The sequence below is a fragment of the Sitophilus oryzae genome, unplaced genomic scaffold (genome assembly GCF_002938485.1).
Source record: "Sitophilus oryzae breed Bouriz unplaced genomic scaffold, Soryzae_2.0 scaffold_381_pilon_pilon, whole genome shotgun sequence".
In the NCBI taxonomy this organism is placed as follows: Eukaryota; Metazoa; Arthropoda; class Insecta; order Coleoptera; family Curculionidae; genus Sitophilus; species Sitophilus oryzae.
In genome coordinates this window covers 2,827,050-2,845,703 of record NW_022146953.1, presented here as the reverse complement: position 1 = coordinate 2,845,703, position 18,654 = coordinate 2,827,050, and the positions used below count along the sequence as shown (strand labels likewise).

The 18,654-nt window shown below is 33.0% G+C and overlaps 1 protein-coding gene across 3 annotated transcripts in view; it reads right to left on the bottom strand.

Annotated features, from left to right (window-relative positions):
* Positions 1 to 18,654, bottom strand: part of LOC115885312 (homeobox protein homothorax) — a 394,897-nt gene that overhangs the window by 64,075 nt on the left and 312,168 nt on the right. For all 3 annotated transcript variants that reach the window (XM_030904184.1, XM_030904187.1, XM_030904186.1), the window contains one exon: positions 7,426 to 7,574. In XM_030904184.1, coding sequence (XP_030760044.1) covers positions 7,426 to 7,574 — 149 coding nt within the window. The remainder of the gene's footprint in view (positions 1 to 7,425; positions 7,575 to 18,654) is intronic.

The window sequence follows — 18,654 nt, the reverse complement described above, 5'->3', positions numbered from 1 at the left end:
CTAATAATATACTTAAACATAAAACTATTTTAAAAGCCAAACGAATAATTAATATAAGTGTATCTGACAAGAAACGAAGAATAGGAAGAAATTTTTATATACCAGAAAAAGAATGGGATGCCAATTAAAGTCTTTTTGAATCTGGCAAGTGTGCATATTTAGCCGAGCTTCAAGGCCGTCGACGTGTCGTCGATCCAAAACCGAAAATTGAAAATTTCCAATTATATTCTGATTATGATGTTGTCGCGCCATCTAGTATTTCATTTGTGCAATTTTAGCTCTTTCATTTCGAGTATTTTTCTGTTGCGTAGCTAGATATTCTGTGCTAATAGCACAGATTACTAAATATTTAGTAATCTGTGCTAATAGTCTAACGGCTGTATTCATAGTCGATCGCCAGTCGCCCTTTCAAAAACGGTAAGGTTTAAGTGTGATGAACCTTAATCAAAATTACCTTTATTTTAATCGTAGAAACTAAAAATGTAATAATATACAGGGTGTTCCATTTAAAAAAATACAACTTTGATATTTTTTATTTATTTGGGACACTCTGTATCTTGTAAAAATATTTTTAAATTGTAGCTCTAATAGTCCTTCAACGAACCCAAAACTTACAATTTGTAAAAATCTAATCGTTTAGCTACAATACTCCGTGTCGTATGTGGTGAACAACCCTGTATATGATCTAGGGTTCCAACTCCAAACTAGGTATAATAATTTTATAAATTTAACAATTTTAAAGTTGTCTGCTATCTTTCTAACATCCTTAACTCCTTTTAAAACACACTCTATACAATTTTAAACCGTTTACCCCTCTATCCAGAGTCATCTCGCTCGAAAATCCCATTCCGCAGACCGTCCGGAATTAGAATAATTGAAACGATACAACAAACAGAAGGGGGCAGAACTGCCGAAAGGGTGGCACCAAACAGTGGGAGGGTTAAATTAAAGGGGTGCGTGGGGGGACAGATTTCAAACAAAGAAACACGAGAATAGCGGAGTCGGCCGTGGATATAAATGACGTCAGAACAACGCGACGTCAGACTTGCCAGCTCTGCCGTCAGCTGGACTTTTATTTCGGGAGTTTTTTCGGGTCCTTTTTACCATCTATGGTGGCGTGCTTGTCTGGATGCGGTTGTTGTTAGGTTGGGAACAATGAATGGATGGATTCGGTAGGGGTTTGGTTTGAATAAAAATTCCTCGAGGGTGTGTGGAAAATTGTTTTTCTCTACCGAAGGAAGCAGAAAAAGAGAATGATATATATTTACTATTAGTTTTGCAAGGAAATTTGCCAATGATGTTATAATGTCATGGATATTATCAATGATCATCCGTTATCAAGAAATTATGGATTGAAATAATTCCTATTTCAGTATATATTAAGCGTTTTTTCGTAAATTAATTTCGGGATACAATAATGCAATTTTATCGTCGTGTATAAAACAATATTTTTTTTCCATAGCGAGTTACATTTTAAAAAATATTCAGAAATTATTATTTCAAGAAATTTATTATGAGAAGAAAAAATATTGTGCTGGATTGGCGTTGGTTTCTATCTAATTTGACAAATAAATTAAGCTGTCTCTTTACTCGCCAGTTTTGAGTCAATATTTTTTAATTCTCTTTCGTGTCGATTGCTGATTGAATTGTAGCCAGAAATGGCTAAAACTACGGCTCAAATAAGTAAATTAGCAACAGATATTCAGGCTGAGGCGACAAACGCCATATCCAAACTACTTCAATTTAAATCCCGAATAACTTATGAAAAGGAATACAAAAAATTTCAAAAATGGAAGCAATTAAAAAACGTGCGAGAAGAAATAAATTTTTAAGCTATCCTCGCTGCTAAAGTATCATTTAATCTATCCTTGAGGTTAAACTACTATTTTATCTACTATTTTTGATAGATATAAGGCAATTTTAACAGTTGCTATATGAAAAAAACAATAAATTCTATCTAATTCCACTACATATACACACTGTAACGTCTATATTGAAGCGAATATGTAGCAAAATAGATCCATCCAGACTATTAGAGATAAAGAAGCAAGAGGAGGTATTAAGAGAGTGTGTGTGAGAGAGAGTGAGAGAGAAGCATTGCGAGTCCGGGTAATCCCCTGCTACGTGAGGGTCGCACATATGACGCCTAATTTCCTGGTCCTCGTAATTCCTGGATATATATCTCTATGGAAAATCCCATCGAATGGGTTCAAATAATTTTAGGGGACTTGGAACGGTATTATATTGCGCTGGAATAAGAGTTTTTCCACTATACATATTATGTGTTAATTTTTTTAGTCTATTATGTGTAAAGTAGTGTAAAATATTAGCAATAATATTACACTAATTATACTCACTATAACTCAAATGATTAGATTTAACTCTTATTGTCAGGAACTTTAGCTTTATACGTAGCAAAATTTCAAAGAATGCCTGAGATAACATTTTCTGTAATACATTTTGTCGACAAAATGGTGAATGAATATTAATTTAATTTAATTTGATTTTTTTTATTTTGATTCGGTTCTGTAATATTAGTCCATAACAATATAACTTTTGGCTTTCAGAATTATATAGTTTTAGAATGTACTGCATCCTATGTCAATTTTTGACATTTTAGCTTGAAAAAATAGTATTTTAAATCTCAATCTAGTAAAAACCACTAATTTTTAATCAAAGAGCCTTGGAAAGATAGATTTGATTGTCTAATGTTTTTCGTGACTTTTCCTGTTAAAAGAAGCCCAAATCGTATTTTTAATCATATCTCATTTTTTTCAAATGGAACGAAGGTGTCCCATTAGCATATTTAGATAGAGCATTTTCTTACGAATAATTTGCTACCACATACTTGGTATTTTCGTGACCGAAGCTAGATATATCTAGAGTGCAATTGTCAAATTGTTCAAAATACTATTTTTAAGCAAAAATGTCAAAAATTGACAATGTCGTCTCATATCTCAATTTTTGATATACCATCCTGGACACTTCACCTGCGTGGCCTGTATTTTAACGCATGCGAAAGAGATGACAAATAAATGACCGGTTGAAAGACAGAGAGACAAAATAAACAAGGGCACATAGTGTTGCCGGTTTTTACCTGTGTAGGAAAATGTGTGAAAAAAAAATAACTATTTTAAAAACTTCCATATATACTATGGAAGTGATGATAATATATGTAAACTAAATATAATCTATTACAGCTCTGTAGTAAAATCAGTAACTAGTTGTAAAAAATAAAGTCCCAATCCTAGATGCAATATTTTTGATAAACGCCTACTTGTGCGGTTTGAAATGTTGATGCAAAATCCGGCAATACCGTACAGAAGAAATTTATAAATAGATAAATAAATAAATACCTTTATTGTCAAAACATTTTACAATTTGTAGACAAAGGTAAAGCAAACAAACAAAAGAGAATACAAAACAAGTATACAAATTACATTGTCAGTCTTATTGTTTAAAATAAACATTTATATGTTTACCATGTCAAACAATAAAAAAATAAAAATAATATTCAAAAATATTTAGTAAGTTTATAGTAAATATAGTAATAGCAAATATGAGACCAGTGTTTACAAGATCAAATTCGATTATCAAAATATAAGTCATTTACGGCGTAGAAAGCCTTGTCTAGTAAATAAGACCTCAATGCTTTGCGAAATGAAGAAAATGATGTTATGGATTTCATTTCAAATGGTAGGTGATTGTGCATTTTTTTCGAGTTGTATAATATTGAACTTTTAACTAACTCTGAGCGTGGAGTATAAAGATCTTGCTCCGCGTTCCTGAGTGGATAAGTGTGAGATAGCCTTTCTTGAAAAGCTGATACATGCTTACGTATTAGGCAAACAAATTCAAATATAAATAAGGAAGGAAGAGTTAATATTTTTAATTTTTTAAAAAAGTCCTGGGCAGTAAGTTCTGCTGTTTAGTCCCAGTGAATATCGAACAAGTCTCTTCTGGAGCTTGAAAATGCGGTCAAATTGAGTCGTACAACACGTACCCCAGAATGGAAGGGCTTATCTGAGGTGCGACTCAAAAAGTGCATAATAAACAGTTCTAGCCACTGACAAGTAAGTTCCTTAGAAACAGATCTTAATGCTAAACAGGCAGAGCTTAATTTTTTTGACAAAGCGGCGATATGCATGTCCCATTTTAGAGAATTGTCTTCAAAATATTAAGTCAACTTTTATCTCTTTTTAATACATTTGATTTTCCATTAAGCTGTTTACATCGCTGTCATACAATGCTATGTAAAAAAGGCAGAATATGACAAACATCCGGTATACTCCTAAAGGATAAATAAATAGGTTTTTAGAGTATCTTCTCCAACATTCCTCACCAAAAACGGTTATTCTAAATCGAAAATATCCCCCAAAAAGCACATTTTCCCATCTTCCCTACGACCATTCCCAGGAAAAGGGACAAATTCATCGACCAGCCGTCCCACCGACAAAAAACAGCTCCGTTTTCCGTTACGGCGTTTCATTTCCGGGCTCGACGTTTCGTATATCCGGCCGCTCCCCGCTCTCAGGACCTTATCCCGTCCGATGTATGGATTTGCGCCGAAGGAGACATGTGTCCTACTTACCGAACTCCGCGGGGACGCGGACAGCGCCAAGAAATTGGGATATTTTCCGGGAATTTGGGAAAGTCGGGACATCTGGGAGGGTGGAAAAACAACATAAGGATGTTGTGTGGGTAAAAAAGTCTCTAAGGAGTGTTTTTTAGTATCTAAAGTCTTAATATTTTTAGCCTACCATACCCATTGGTATGGTTATTAAGATCGACAAAAAAAAGTTTTTTTAATTTCACTCAAAATGAGTTATTGGATAAATGACCTAAATACAAAATATTTTCATGGTGTCTGTCTCTCTGTCCGTCTGTAACACGATAACTCTAAAACCGCTAAACCGATTTTAATCAAATTTGGCTCAAAAATACTGTGGCACCCGAGAATCTGGCCATTAGTTTCTGGTGGGGGTGGGGGGTTGGTAAGGGGGTTTGGGAGGGGGTTCAAAATTTAAAAAATTCGTAACTCCAAAATTACAGTAGCTAGCGAAACGCGGTTTTCAATTTCAGATAAGGAATAATATTTACAACAAAATTTGTAATAACATCAAAATCAATCAAAGTCGCAGTTTTTGAAATAAACAAAATTGGAAAAATTCCTTTACTTTGAAACTAAAAGAACTGCCTACCTAAGAATTACCTATTTATTACTATAAATAGGTATATATTATATTTATTAACTGTATATTATGTATATTTCATGTAAACTATATCATTTTTAAAATACAAACCAAAAATACGAGGAATAATAATTATGTTTTGTATGTATTCTACAACATATTTATTAATCCGTATCTAATTAGCATGACGTCATAAATCTCGCTCCGAGGCTGTTCTATTAGAGACGGCATTAGTCTGTATTTAGAAATGTCAAAAGCTGATGACATTTTACTTTTGACAATTATGCAATTTCGTGTTGATTTTTGCAAGAAGAGGAAGAACTGGCACTTGTTAACTCACACAGTAACTTTTTTGACAGAGGGATTTTATATTTGCCATGTTGGTAAAAAATAACGGTCAAAATTCAAAGTTATTCATTTTATAGACTATACCTATGTTACCATATTATGGAGGAATTATTTTTTTTTAAATAAAAAATAAAATTCCGAATTTTCAAAATTTTCGGCGTGTTTCTGGGGTTGAACTATACTACCAGTTAAAATACTTGCACTTATTTCTGGGACACCTTGTATAAAATAATTAAATTAAATATTTAAAATATATAAATTAATAAACGGCTTACCCAATTTAGACACCGAAAGAAAAAAGTCAGTGGCGCACATGTTTTTTACGAAAAAAAAATATTCTAGTGATAACCCATAATATACACGTCTCTGATGAGTGAACTTTTACCATCAAAATTTCATTTGAATCACTAACAGTACCTACTTGGAAAAAAATTATAATAAATCGAAAAATTATTAAGACTTTAACACCCTGTAGCCATCGCACATGTTTTTTGAAACACCCTGTGTAAGTACAGCGGCAAACACACGGTATAACATTATTATTGATTTTGCTTAAAACACGACGAATGAAATACACTTAACTTTTCTGTGACCAGATATTATACGCACTTTCCTAGTTCTATTCAAATCCCCCATCCCCCTTTTTGACCAGATCTCCCCCTCAATTCCCCCAGGATTATCACGATCGCGTTTAATGACTCGTGCCACTAATCCCGGATCAGGAGGTTTTCGAATGACCGACCTCTACGCCTCTGAAATATTCATTGGCGTGCATAGAACGACGTCGAAAATGTGACAGTATCAAATATTAACACACAGAGGCAAAAAAAGGAAAGAGGTTTCCTAAGAGAGGAAGGTCAGAAACGGAGTTAGACGATCGTATCCCGAGGGAACGACGGGTATCCTTTAATTCCGCTTGACAGGTGGACCGGGTACGTCCTGTGGGAGCGGGAAATTCGGAAAATAGTGGTGGAAAGGTTTGGTAACGCGATAGGTTTCAAAGGGCTTGTGAAATATTAAAATTAAACTAAAATGCATTTTCTCCTGTGCTGTTTCAGCTTTCTGTCTGTCTGTCTTTTAGTAGATATGACATTTTAGAAGTTCAAAGCTTGTTTCAAGAAAACTTTGATGCAAAAAATTGTACTGTAAATGATTTAGAATAAAACGGTTTCTATCTAGACACAACTTTCATTATAGTCTATAAAATGAATAACTTTGAATTTTGACCGTTATTTTTTACCAACATGACACATATAAAATACCTCTGTCAAAAAAGTTACTGATATTCTTTAAATTGAGTGCCTGAACGAATCAGATAGGTAACTCTTTCTACTTTCGTGAAATAGAAAAGGAAAATAATAAAACAAGTGACAGTTCTTCCTCTTCTTGCACAAATCAACACGAAATGTCATAATTGTCAAAAGTAAACTGTCATCAACTTTTGACATTTCGAAATATCAGACCAATACCGTCTCTAATAGAACAGCCTCGGAGCGAGATTTATGACGTCACGCTAGTTAGATACTACGGATTAATAAATATATTGTAGAATACATGGAAAACATAATAATTATTCCTCGTATTTTTGGTTTGTATTTTAAAAATGATATAGTTTACATGAAATATACATAATATACAGTTAATAAATACCTCTTTATAGTAATAAATACTTTGGCAAATAAAACTATGAACCATCTCGCTCCGAGGTTGTTCTATTAGAGACGGCATTGCGTCAGCATGGCCGCAAGTTGCTAACCTAATAAAATTAACACTAGAAAAGTCCGCGGGAATTGTCAATTGTTCGTTTCACAGACTATAGTACTAAGAGTTTTTATATTACTAATATACAAATTAGGTATTATTGTGATGTATTATGAGTGCTTACCGTTAAATGTTGAAAGAGCCACGCCCTCAGGATATTTGTAGCGACCTTAGGAAATATGCCCCTCTTTTTTTGATTTTTCTTCCCGTTCGTGTCGTCGTCCTCCTCACCTGTACCCTCCCCACTGCCTACGCTCGCGTTACTTGCATCACCTGCAAAAAAAACAGAAATTACAGTACTACCAATACGAAGAAATCACTAAATTTGAAAAAAAACAATAATTAAAAACTTTAATAAACAATTTTTTATCCATCCTTATGCAATTTAAACTAGATTATTATTGTGTCTGGAGTCTGAATCATATAGAATATGATTCTATATGATTCAGTCTCCACCCAGTGAGCAATATTTTGTCACATTTAAGAAAGAGTTACGTATCTGCCTTTTATTCTCTAGTTCTGCTCTGGAGTAAGATATAATTCCGATGTTGTAGCACACTTGCCAAATCATGTAAAATAAACAAGATTCCAATATGTCGGAGAGAGGCAAGGAGATGGATAACGCAGTGATTATGCGTTTGTAATACATAAATAGATTTTTTCCATTTGAGATATTTAAAAAAAGCAAAAAGTTAAAATTCTACCTACAAACATTATTCTAATGTATCTAAAAATTTCACCCTACACGATTCTACCCCAAAAATCTAAGTCATTTCCATATCAACCCCAACTAACCAAACAGCTATCTTCATCATCGCAATACTCCTTCTTCCACTAATTGCGGACACGACAAGCCCCGCCGCCGCGCCGTCAAAAAGAAAAATGGCGGATTAATGCCCGACCCTACGACAAATCATCGGTCATCACGAAAGCAGGCTAAGGCCCGGTACACACTGCACGCGCTTACAATCGACCACAGCCATCAGCATTACCGTCAATCGTATGAAGAAGTAAAAAAAATTGATACAACCTTAAGTTTGCTTGTTTTACAGTGGAGATTCAGTTGAACCACCAAATTTAATGTCTCTCTTCTTGAAAAATAAAATAATTTATATTATACCATTCTTTCATTGTTTAGATAGTTGAACTCAATGAAAACTTCAGTAGATTTAAGCTAAGAAATATGTAGATTATGTGGGCAAAGTGGGGAAACACCAGAACACTTCATCATTGAGTGCCCTGGGACGACAAAAAACTGTGAGATGGAGAACTAACCTCTATAAAACCGTGTCAGACCTTTGAATAAGAAGACTAAGGAAGGAGCATAATGCTATCCATGTATTCATGCATGGTGGGCGGAAAAAGGACTCTAGGGTGGGGATCCTTGACAGTTCTGTTTGACAATTCATTTGAATTTGATTTGAAATTTTGTGGATTTGTCAGTGTTTACGGAGCTTATTTTATGTTATTTATTATTTATTCTACTACTGATAGTTGTATAAAGGTAGTAAATCTAGATGGAAATTGTGGCAGAACTTAAATTAACAGTGACACTATCGCGATTTATCGAAAAAGACTCTAAAATAGTTGGTTGTGTAGCGTGCGGTAGATCTCGGCAAAAATCGAGTGAAATAATAGAACAACTTTTCGCTAGTAAGTGACTATATAATATACATACGTGTAGTAAACCGATCATTTATGAAATTCACTTAAATTTACTAATTATATGTTTTTTCTTGCATTTTTACTTTTATTTACTACTTGTCAAAGAATTTAGATAAGTTAATTTGACTTACCTGCTTCAGTAGCGTATCGGATGTTTGTGTTAATAAATAATTATTAAAAATTATCTGTTTTTATTATAATAATATGTTTTTATAACAATTTTAATAACTACCAACATTTATTCACAACGTAAAATAATTAAAAAAATTATTGAGTCTATCTCACGTCTACCCTACATCATAGTTTTAGATTTTTTAAATTAAATTAGAACGGCACTGATAAACTGGAATTTAAGTCGGCCATATTTGCGTCCCATCGCGGAGGACCTAAGATTTTTTATATGCTCCTTCCTTAGTCTTCTTATTCAAAGTGTCAGACATTGATGGCTTTTGTTAAAGCTCTGAGACTGTATGATATGTTTTTTAAGTTATAACTTCAAAAAAGGAGACACAGAAAAAAGGTAACAAAGTAGTGGCGGGAGGGTAAAACGAACTAGTTGAGAAAGGGCTTTAGGCTCGCAGCGCGCCGGTCGGTAATTACAGAGTCAAATCTCGATAAAAGCCCGGTTCGGAATTAGTTTTAACGCGTCCCCAGGGGAAAAGAGGGGAGTTACGCCGCTGTTCCGTGGCGGGCATATCTCTATCTGGTATCGCGAACTCATTGTCTGAGGCTCGTATTCAAATTAGAGACGGTTTAAATAATTTTACATGCTTTTCTTTATCTGTGGATACAGTTAAATTGTGTTTATAGTAATATCCCTGGAATAAAAGGGTTAAGGAAGCAGTATACTATATTCGTATATTAGAGACAAAATATACATCATGAATTCACATTGTTGACAGTTCTGTTTGACGTTTCAATTTGACATATTTGGATTTGATTTTCAACGTAAAGTTACTCGGTTATTTTGGACTTATTTCAAAAACGGTAAGGGTATATTTTTCGAAAAATTTTAGCCTGTTCACCGCAAATTTTCCCACGGTATAATTTCTTAGTCTCTCATGTTACCATAGTTACGGTTTTACTCTATGGTTATGGCAATAAAAGGGATGCAAATACAGAAAAAATCCGGTGACTCTCAAAATTTAAAAAAAATCATTTTTTTTTTAAATTTTCAAAATTAAATAACTAGGTTATTTTGGACCTATCGGAAAAATGGTAAAGAGAAAATATGTTTCTTTTATCGAGATCTACCAGTCCTGAAAATATTGGCACTTATTTAGGACTCACCCTGTATATTTTTTCCTGCATATTTGTTTTTATTTGCGACTTTACGTCAATTTGACTTTGAGTAGCGTATCTAACATTTTGGATACTAAATAATTATTTTATAACTTAGGTATTTAATAAATTAAAGACGTTTAAAAATATACAGGGTGTTCCATGTAAAAAAGTTATAATCTTCAACTGTAACTGTCTTTCTGATCGTATTTTGTTACCTTGGTAATCCTACATTTAAAGTGAATTTTTTAATACTTCCAGTAGGTAAACCTATATAGCTATTGCAATAAATACCTCTAAACACCCTGTACACGCAAGATGGTTGAGGCTGTGTGGGTATAAAATGGTGAACTATTGTTGAACCCAAACAAAAAAAAAAACAACAAAAAAAACGAGATAAGTTTGGGAATCAGCCCGCGGCCGATCGAAGTTTACTAAAGCCGAACCGCTCTATGGTCAAAAGAACGCTTTCTGCAGGCTGCTGAAGGGGCAAGGGGGGAGGAAGACGATATCCCGTAAATGACAGGTTACGTCAATCAAGACGGCGTCGCCCCATCTGCCGGTCGTGACTGACAGCGCGAAAATTCGCCGCGTACCCGCCATTATCACATTTGCATAAATTACAATAATTTATAGAAAATAAAATTGAGGACGGGCGAATGGAATAAGAAGGAAAAAAAACCGTCGAGATAGAGGGAAAAAAAGGAGAGAGATAATGCGTGTAATCGAGGTCGAGTATCGAAGTTTCGCGTGGATCGAAAGATAATGGTCAGGGATGGGTTTAAGACATTTTTTATACACATTCTATACGTAAATAAATACGTAATTATTACACTGAAAAAACTAATGCTTTAATGGTAAATGATTCCGCGCATTTGCCGTTTTCGCTTTTGTGCCAAACAAAACCACTGCAATTGGGGTAAATTCACCGTGCATTTGCCTTGTTGTGCCTTTCAGGCAAATGAATTACTTTCACGTCAAATTTAAGAGTTTCAAATTAAAATCCCTGCTTTTTTGGCAAATCGGATTTTAGCAGAAAATTGTTGCATTTGGGCCAAATTTTGCGTGGATTCAACTTACTCCTTTCATTGGAATAATATGCTTTTATCTCCAATGTCAAACTTTTCAGCTGAAAGCCATGCTTTTGGTAGCAAGTCGGCGCTCTTGGCATTATTAGCCATTGTTACCTATTTGCTTCGTGGCGCGATCAACCTTTTACGTGCGTGTTAGTATAGTATCATCAGTCCCTTTGAACAACCAGACCGAATATGAGCAGCGTGGAAGAATTTTTGGCCAAGTGGCGCCTAGAACATTTGCTATCAACATTCAAGGTATGTAGAAACAATAAGGCGTCGTTTGATTTTGTTCATGCATGATTTCCTAAGAGAAGTTATGTAAAAACAAATAAACAATGGGCGGAATGAACAAAGATAACGTGGTAAAAGGTTTTGCTTACATTTCTGGAAATAAACTTATACACAGTTTATAAACAACAAACAAAGAGAGTACAAAGAAGCATTTACTATTTAGGTACATTGTTTATTTTTCATATTTCACCCATTGTTGGTTGGTTATACAGGGTTGTTCACCACATACGACACGGAGTATTGTAGCTAAACGATGAGATTTTTACAAATTGTAAGTTTTGGATTCGTTGAAGGACTATTAGAGGTACAATTTAAAAATAATTTTACAAGATACAGAGAGTCCCAAATAAGTAAAAAATATCAAAGTTGTATTTTTTTAAATGGAACACCCTGTATATTATTACATTTTTAGTTTCTAAGATTAAAATAAAGGTAAATTTGATTAAGGTTTATTATACTTAAACCTTACCGTTTTTGAAATATTTTCAATTTTGTGAAATTGCAGTAAAAATTTTAAGGCTTCATTTCTCCAAGGGTATCAAAGTTTTTAATACTAAATATTTACTGAAGTTTATTTACTGATCAGTTATTGTGTTGCAATAATAAAAATAATACTACCTTATACAGAGTGTCTAAAAATTTATTTTAAATAATTATTAACTTCAAACGGCAATAACTTGTTTAATTTAAATTGAACACCCTGTATATTTTACGAGAATCAGATGCACAATTTAATTGTCTATCAAATTATATTATACCATTTTTTACCTATCTCTTTAAGTTTCCGTAGAAAATGCATTTTCTTGTAATTTAGAACTTATTTATCAATATACCCATGGACTATTGACATTTTAGATTACTTTTAAAGATGTACCAAATTTTTAAAGAGTACAGATACTAATATTGTCGATATAATTCGTTTATTTCATTAAAAGATAAAGAAAAACTGTTTAAATATTTGTTAAAGAGGACCAATTAATATGATTCCAATATTCAAACTACATTAACTGACTGTTTGCGTTGATTAATAATAATTGCTCCAAATACTAAAAAACTGAATTTTGTATGGGCATTAGACAGTGTGATAAAAGTAACACCTTAAAATGATATTTCATTTTTAATAAATGCTTATTTATAACAACAGAGGCTTTAAATTGATAACTTATTATTATATTGATTTCTGACTCAAAAATCCACATTTATTTATAATAATTTATTAACGAACACAATTAAGTATGTCATTAATTAGTATATGGGCGTAAATAATGGTGTTATATTTAATTAATGGTATACTCTTTTATAAAGAATTAAATAGTTTTCTTTTTGCATACAAATGGGCTAGTAATATTATCGTTTTGCTAAAAACGATAATATTACTAGTCTGTACATTTTGTACATTTGTTGCTTTAAAAACAATCTAAAATGTCAATATTCCATAGATATATTGATAAATGAGGTCTAAATTATAAGAAAATGCATTTTCTACGAAAACTTGAAGGCATAGGTAAAAAATGGTATAATACAATTTAATTGTGCATCTGATTCTCCTAAAATATACAGGGCATTCCATTTAAATTAAAGAAGTTATTGCCGTTTGAAGCTAATAATTATTTAAAATAAATTTTTAGACACTCTGTATAAGGTAGTATTATTTTTATTATTGCAACACAATAACTGATCAATAAATAAACTTCATTAAATATTTAGTATTAAAAACATTAAAATTTTTACTGCAATTTCACAAAATTGAAAATATTTCAAAAACGGTAAGGTTTAAGTATAATAAACCTTAATCAAATTTACCTTTATTTTAATCTTAGAAACTAAAAATGTAGTAATATACAGGGTGTTCCATTTAAAAAAATACAACTTTGATATTTTTTATTTGGGACACTCTGCATCTTGTAAAAATATTTTTAAATTGTAGCTCTAATAGTCCTTCAACGAACCCCAAACTTACAATTTGTAAAAATCTCATCGTTTAGCTACAATACTCCGTGTCGTATGTGGTGAACAACCCTGTATATTAATTAATCATTAATAAGTAAATTTAAAAAATAAACATTTGATACGTGATAAATATAAAAAAAAACTAACAAGAATTTAATACACAACTAAACCCATCCCTGAATAATAGTCGATATAAAAACTACACTTATCGCGACCGTTCTCTGTAATTTTTTCCGTTTTTCCTTCAAAACGGCTTGACCACCCCTTGGACGACGAAGCGGAGCGAGGGGTTACAGCCACGTTTCCAGGAAAAATGGAACATGGTAATTTACATATCGAGACTGGCCCTAGGGTGGGTTATGGTGGTCCGAGGGATGTGGTTTACCTCCCAACCTTGCCCGTACCTTTTTATTAAGTCCTGTTTAAGTGGTAATGATAAGTTACGTACGTATTTATAGCCCGAGGAATAAAAAAAAACTGAATAAAATAATAAGTGTTTGAAGGTGGATGTGTAATGAAAAAAATATATATAGATAGAGTATTAATACTACCGGATATAAGTATGGCTGTGTTGGTAGGTATTATCGATTTAATGATTCTAACAGACGATATAAAAGTATACAGGGTGTTAAAAATAGATTAGAAATACAGATAAAAATAAAACAAAAAGTTTCTATGAACATATACAGGGTAAGTTTCCTACGATGTTCTCTATGGGTATCTCGGAAAGTACTGGAGATAGAGAGTCGGTTAAATGGGGAAAGAATTGCAGTTTTGTGGGGTCATAAATATGCGCCTTTCAGATTTTTGAAAAAGTTCATGGCTTACTAGATATTTCGAAAAAAACAAATTTCGGCTATTTTAAAAATTGTCCCTAATTCCATTATAAGCTATTTTAGACAAAAAGTTTTCAGATAAAAGTTGTAGATTATCACATCCTTAATGAGATTGTTTCCTCCGTTTTTTTTAAAGCCTGTCATTTTTGACATATGACACAAATATATGTTTTTTTAAATCGAAACCATAGTTGGCCATGACTTCATAAAAAGCGCCATTTTTTAAGCTTTTCAACGATATAAGCTATAATATGTTTTCTTCGAAAAATTACTGAGTTATAGCCAATTCTTATCATTTTTAAACAATTTCACTTAGTTAGCCATGGAAACAAGTTTATAATCGTCTTTGCCAAAATCTTAAAAATAAAAAAGTTGTCTAAAAATGTGCTACAATACGGATATAGTACAATCTTTTATCTTTAATTTCCTTCTTCATTTGTGTAAAAATACCCAGCCAGTTTTACATAGAATAATTAGTTTGCCAATTTTTCGGACTACTAAAATTCACTCTTAACCTGGAAATGATAAGGATAATGGTGATATTTTTTGATATCACGTTTTTAGCTAAAAATATACACAGGGTATGTCCGAAAATAACCCAGAAAGTATAACAAGGCGAAAGTACGTCTCGTATAAATACCCACACCTGCGCCGAGGCGTCCGCGACGGGTGTCACAATAAACTCGCATTCGAATCGACTACACGGGGTGTTTATTTCGACGGGGCATAATCCAGAGGCGGCTCATAAATTTCGTTAAATCGGTAAACGGGCCCCTTTAACGAAGCATTTTATGTTGCCGGTGCGTCGACGGAGACGCGACAACTTTTAATTCGTCCGGTTTGGAGACACGCCAACAGGGACGGGTAAAATGCGTTTTTGTTTCATACTAGTTTACTACGTGGAAAATGTAATAAATTCGATGTAGTAAATTACGTAACATATCGGTAAGCCGTGAAAATTAATTTTCTTCGAATTTGTTATGTCTTTTGTTTGTTACATACTAATTTACTACGTGGCAAATATAATAAATTTGATGTAGTAAATTACGTAATATTTTATAATCGTTTATTGAGATAGTGAACATATTATAATGTAAGAATATGATTAAAACTTTATTATTTCTTATGAGAGTAATGAAACATGTATATTAGGGTGTCCGTTATTTACCAAGTTGATCATTTCTCTCGTGACGCCCTCTAAATTTTTAGTTTATTGTCTAAAAAAATAATAGACCATTGTAAACCCTTAATATTCACAATAAACCTTATCCCAAAGACGATTTAAATTACATGGGAATTTGCCACTTTTTGCAAATATTCTTTTTTCTCACTATCTTGTTGTCTCGCAGCCATGACACTTACATATTCTTGTACAGAATTGAACGCTCTACAAAAAAGGTCTCTTACAATTTTTCGATAAACCTACGCCTTCAAAAGTTATTCACGGTTAAAGTTAACCACTCCGTAAATTCCTAAATTTTTCAATTTTTTTTTGACAAAATTGTGATTATTTTTGAAAAAATTAATCTATTATTTGAAAAAAGAAACAATTTTCGTGATACCCTGATAAACAATATTGAAGCATGAAAAACAACTGAATGCATGACAAGTTGTAGTTAATTCTAATGCTTATTATTTTTGAGCTTGTATTCTTTTGCAGTATTTAATTAACTAATTTTAAGTAAGTTCGGTAAATCTCTACAAATACACTATTTTTTGAGACCCTGTATATAATAATGGTAACATTTCAAGATATAAATATAAACATAGTGTTATTTCAAGAAGTATTAAAAAACTCCTTTAGATTCACTCACTTATTTGAGAAGAAATTTACAATTAAATTATATTTTATTTACTACGTGTCCAACCCTGAAATCTAGCATCGCCATCGTCGGACGCGTCGCGACGTCGCTACTTTTCTCCTTTTTTTGATTTTATTTCGTTTATTTCGTCATCTCTGCCTTCGCTTATCCCGTTTTCCATTTTCTTTTTTTAGTCGCTCCGGCTTTTCCAAAATAATAACCTCTGGAAATAGACTGGAACGCATTCCGAGGATGTTTGGAAGATGTATTCGGACGCAGAAGAGTGAAAGATTTAATACTAGTTATCCAGAAGAGGATTGTGTTGTGTTTAACTAATTTTTTTCTATAGCAACTGTTAAAATTACCTTGTATCTATCAAAAACAGTAGATAAAATAGTAGCGTTTTTTAATTGCTTCCATTTTTGAAAATTTTTGTATTCCTTTTCATAAGTTATTCGGGATTTAAATGGAAGTAGTTTGGATATGGCGTTTTTGCCCGTATGTTGATTTAAAAACTACTTTGTCATCAAAGGTAGCTACATATTTTCTGGATAGTTAGTTTTTTGATTCATCTCGATAGCTTTTTTCTTTTTGGAGATATTCGCTTTTGATCAAATCTATTTTTCCAAGACTCCTTGATTAAAAATTAGTGTTTTTAACACAACCGTGGCACTCTAGATTGAAATTAAAATTACAGAGTGTCATTTTGTATCGAATAAAGTAAAAAAAATGCCGAGGTTGCCATTTAAAAATCAAAAGTTGTAGTCACTTCCAGTGAAACAGGAAGTGACCGAAAACAATTGAATACGTCATTCAATCCTAATTTATGTCAAATACTAACATACTAAATATCGTTTTATTATTTAAAAAAATAAAAAAGTTATAGGGGTTAGCCACTTTTGAGACGAAAACTGAAAAAACTCAAAAAAAAAGTCTTATTAAGATTAGAGACACGTTAAGGTTTACTCTACAATAAAAACAAGCGTAAATTCTTGTCTCTATTAAGAATAACAATTTTTAACTCATTTTTTATTTATTCCTACTCTACCAGATTCTGTTTTTTCCGTTTGATAATTTTCCCATTTCCCCAAACGATTGAAAAGTCTTCTTAGTCGTTTTACACTGTGTCTCGGGAGGATTGGCGCACCCCAAAGTTCAATTTAATGCATAAATAATACAGTAGTTTAAAAAACAACAGAATTTTCCGAGTAGGTAGTCGTTTTTCTTGGATCAGATGTATCCCATAAAGCTCTTTGTTTTACTGTATTTTTGTTTGTTGTTCTCATTGTTTATTTATGTCTTACAATACGAAAACTTGAGTTAATGATATTATTTGTAACTGTAATTAATTTTGTTTTGTAGATTTTTTCAGAATACAGGGTGTCCTAGGAATAAATGCAAAGTACTTTAACAGGTAGTATAGTTCGACCCCAGGAACAGGCCCATGAGGTTTTGTTGCGAAAACAGATTATAGAAATTTTCCGGAAAATATTGAAAAACTTTTGAGTGCCGCTTGTTGTAAAAATCTGCCCATTAGAACAAAATATATTTAACTTTAAAATACATAAAAATTTTAAGTTGCTCGTTTTTGCTGCTCTCTGAGCTCAATGCAAATAGCCTTGTCGTTTGATTCGGTAAAAATACGAAAAGACTACCCATATTTTACAACTTTTTTTACCTCGTTCCCGAAGCTGTCAGTTCAGAAACCGAGGCAGTAAATTCGCACCGAACACCCTGTTAAAAGCCATAAATCATCCGTGACCATGGCTGCATGGCCCCCCGACGTTTTTTTCCTGATAATTCGCCGATTCCCCAGAAGACTGAAAAGTCTCTTACAATGTTTACGTTCCCGGGTCTCCGGGGATATTCCACGCCCCTCCGTTCGACGAAACATTAATATTAAAAAGAGTTTTAAAAACGTCTTCATCTTTTTTGTGGTGGCCGTTTTGTTCGGTTACGCTGATAGAATTTAAAGATTTCTATAGTAAACAGTGCTTTCCATATAATCAATAAAATGAAAAATATAGAAACTAACCCCGTTGAAAAGTACTGGGAGAATTGTCAGATCAGGGGCTTGGAACACCCTCAAAAAGGAAATACCACTTCTGCAACTCCCAATGGACGATATGCCAAGAACGTACAACTTTGACAAACATGTCAATGTAGTATTGAGCAATAAGAAGGATTGGAAGAGCGAAACGCTTGCCCAGCAGTTAAAAGACCATACTATAACTTGGTATACTGATGCTTCCAAAACCAATACGGGAACAGGGATCGGAGTGTTGGGCCGAGAGCTAATTACTCCGAACCAATGGGCACTTACCCTAGTATCCTACAGGCAGAAATCTACGCTATCGAGAGATGCGTACAACTTATCTTAGATAGGAACTATCGGAAACAAGAAATAGCCATCTTATCTGATAGTCAAGCAGCGTTAAAGGCGATCAACTCA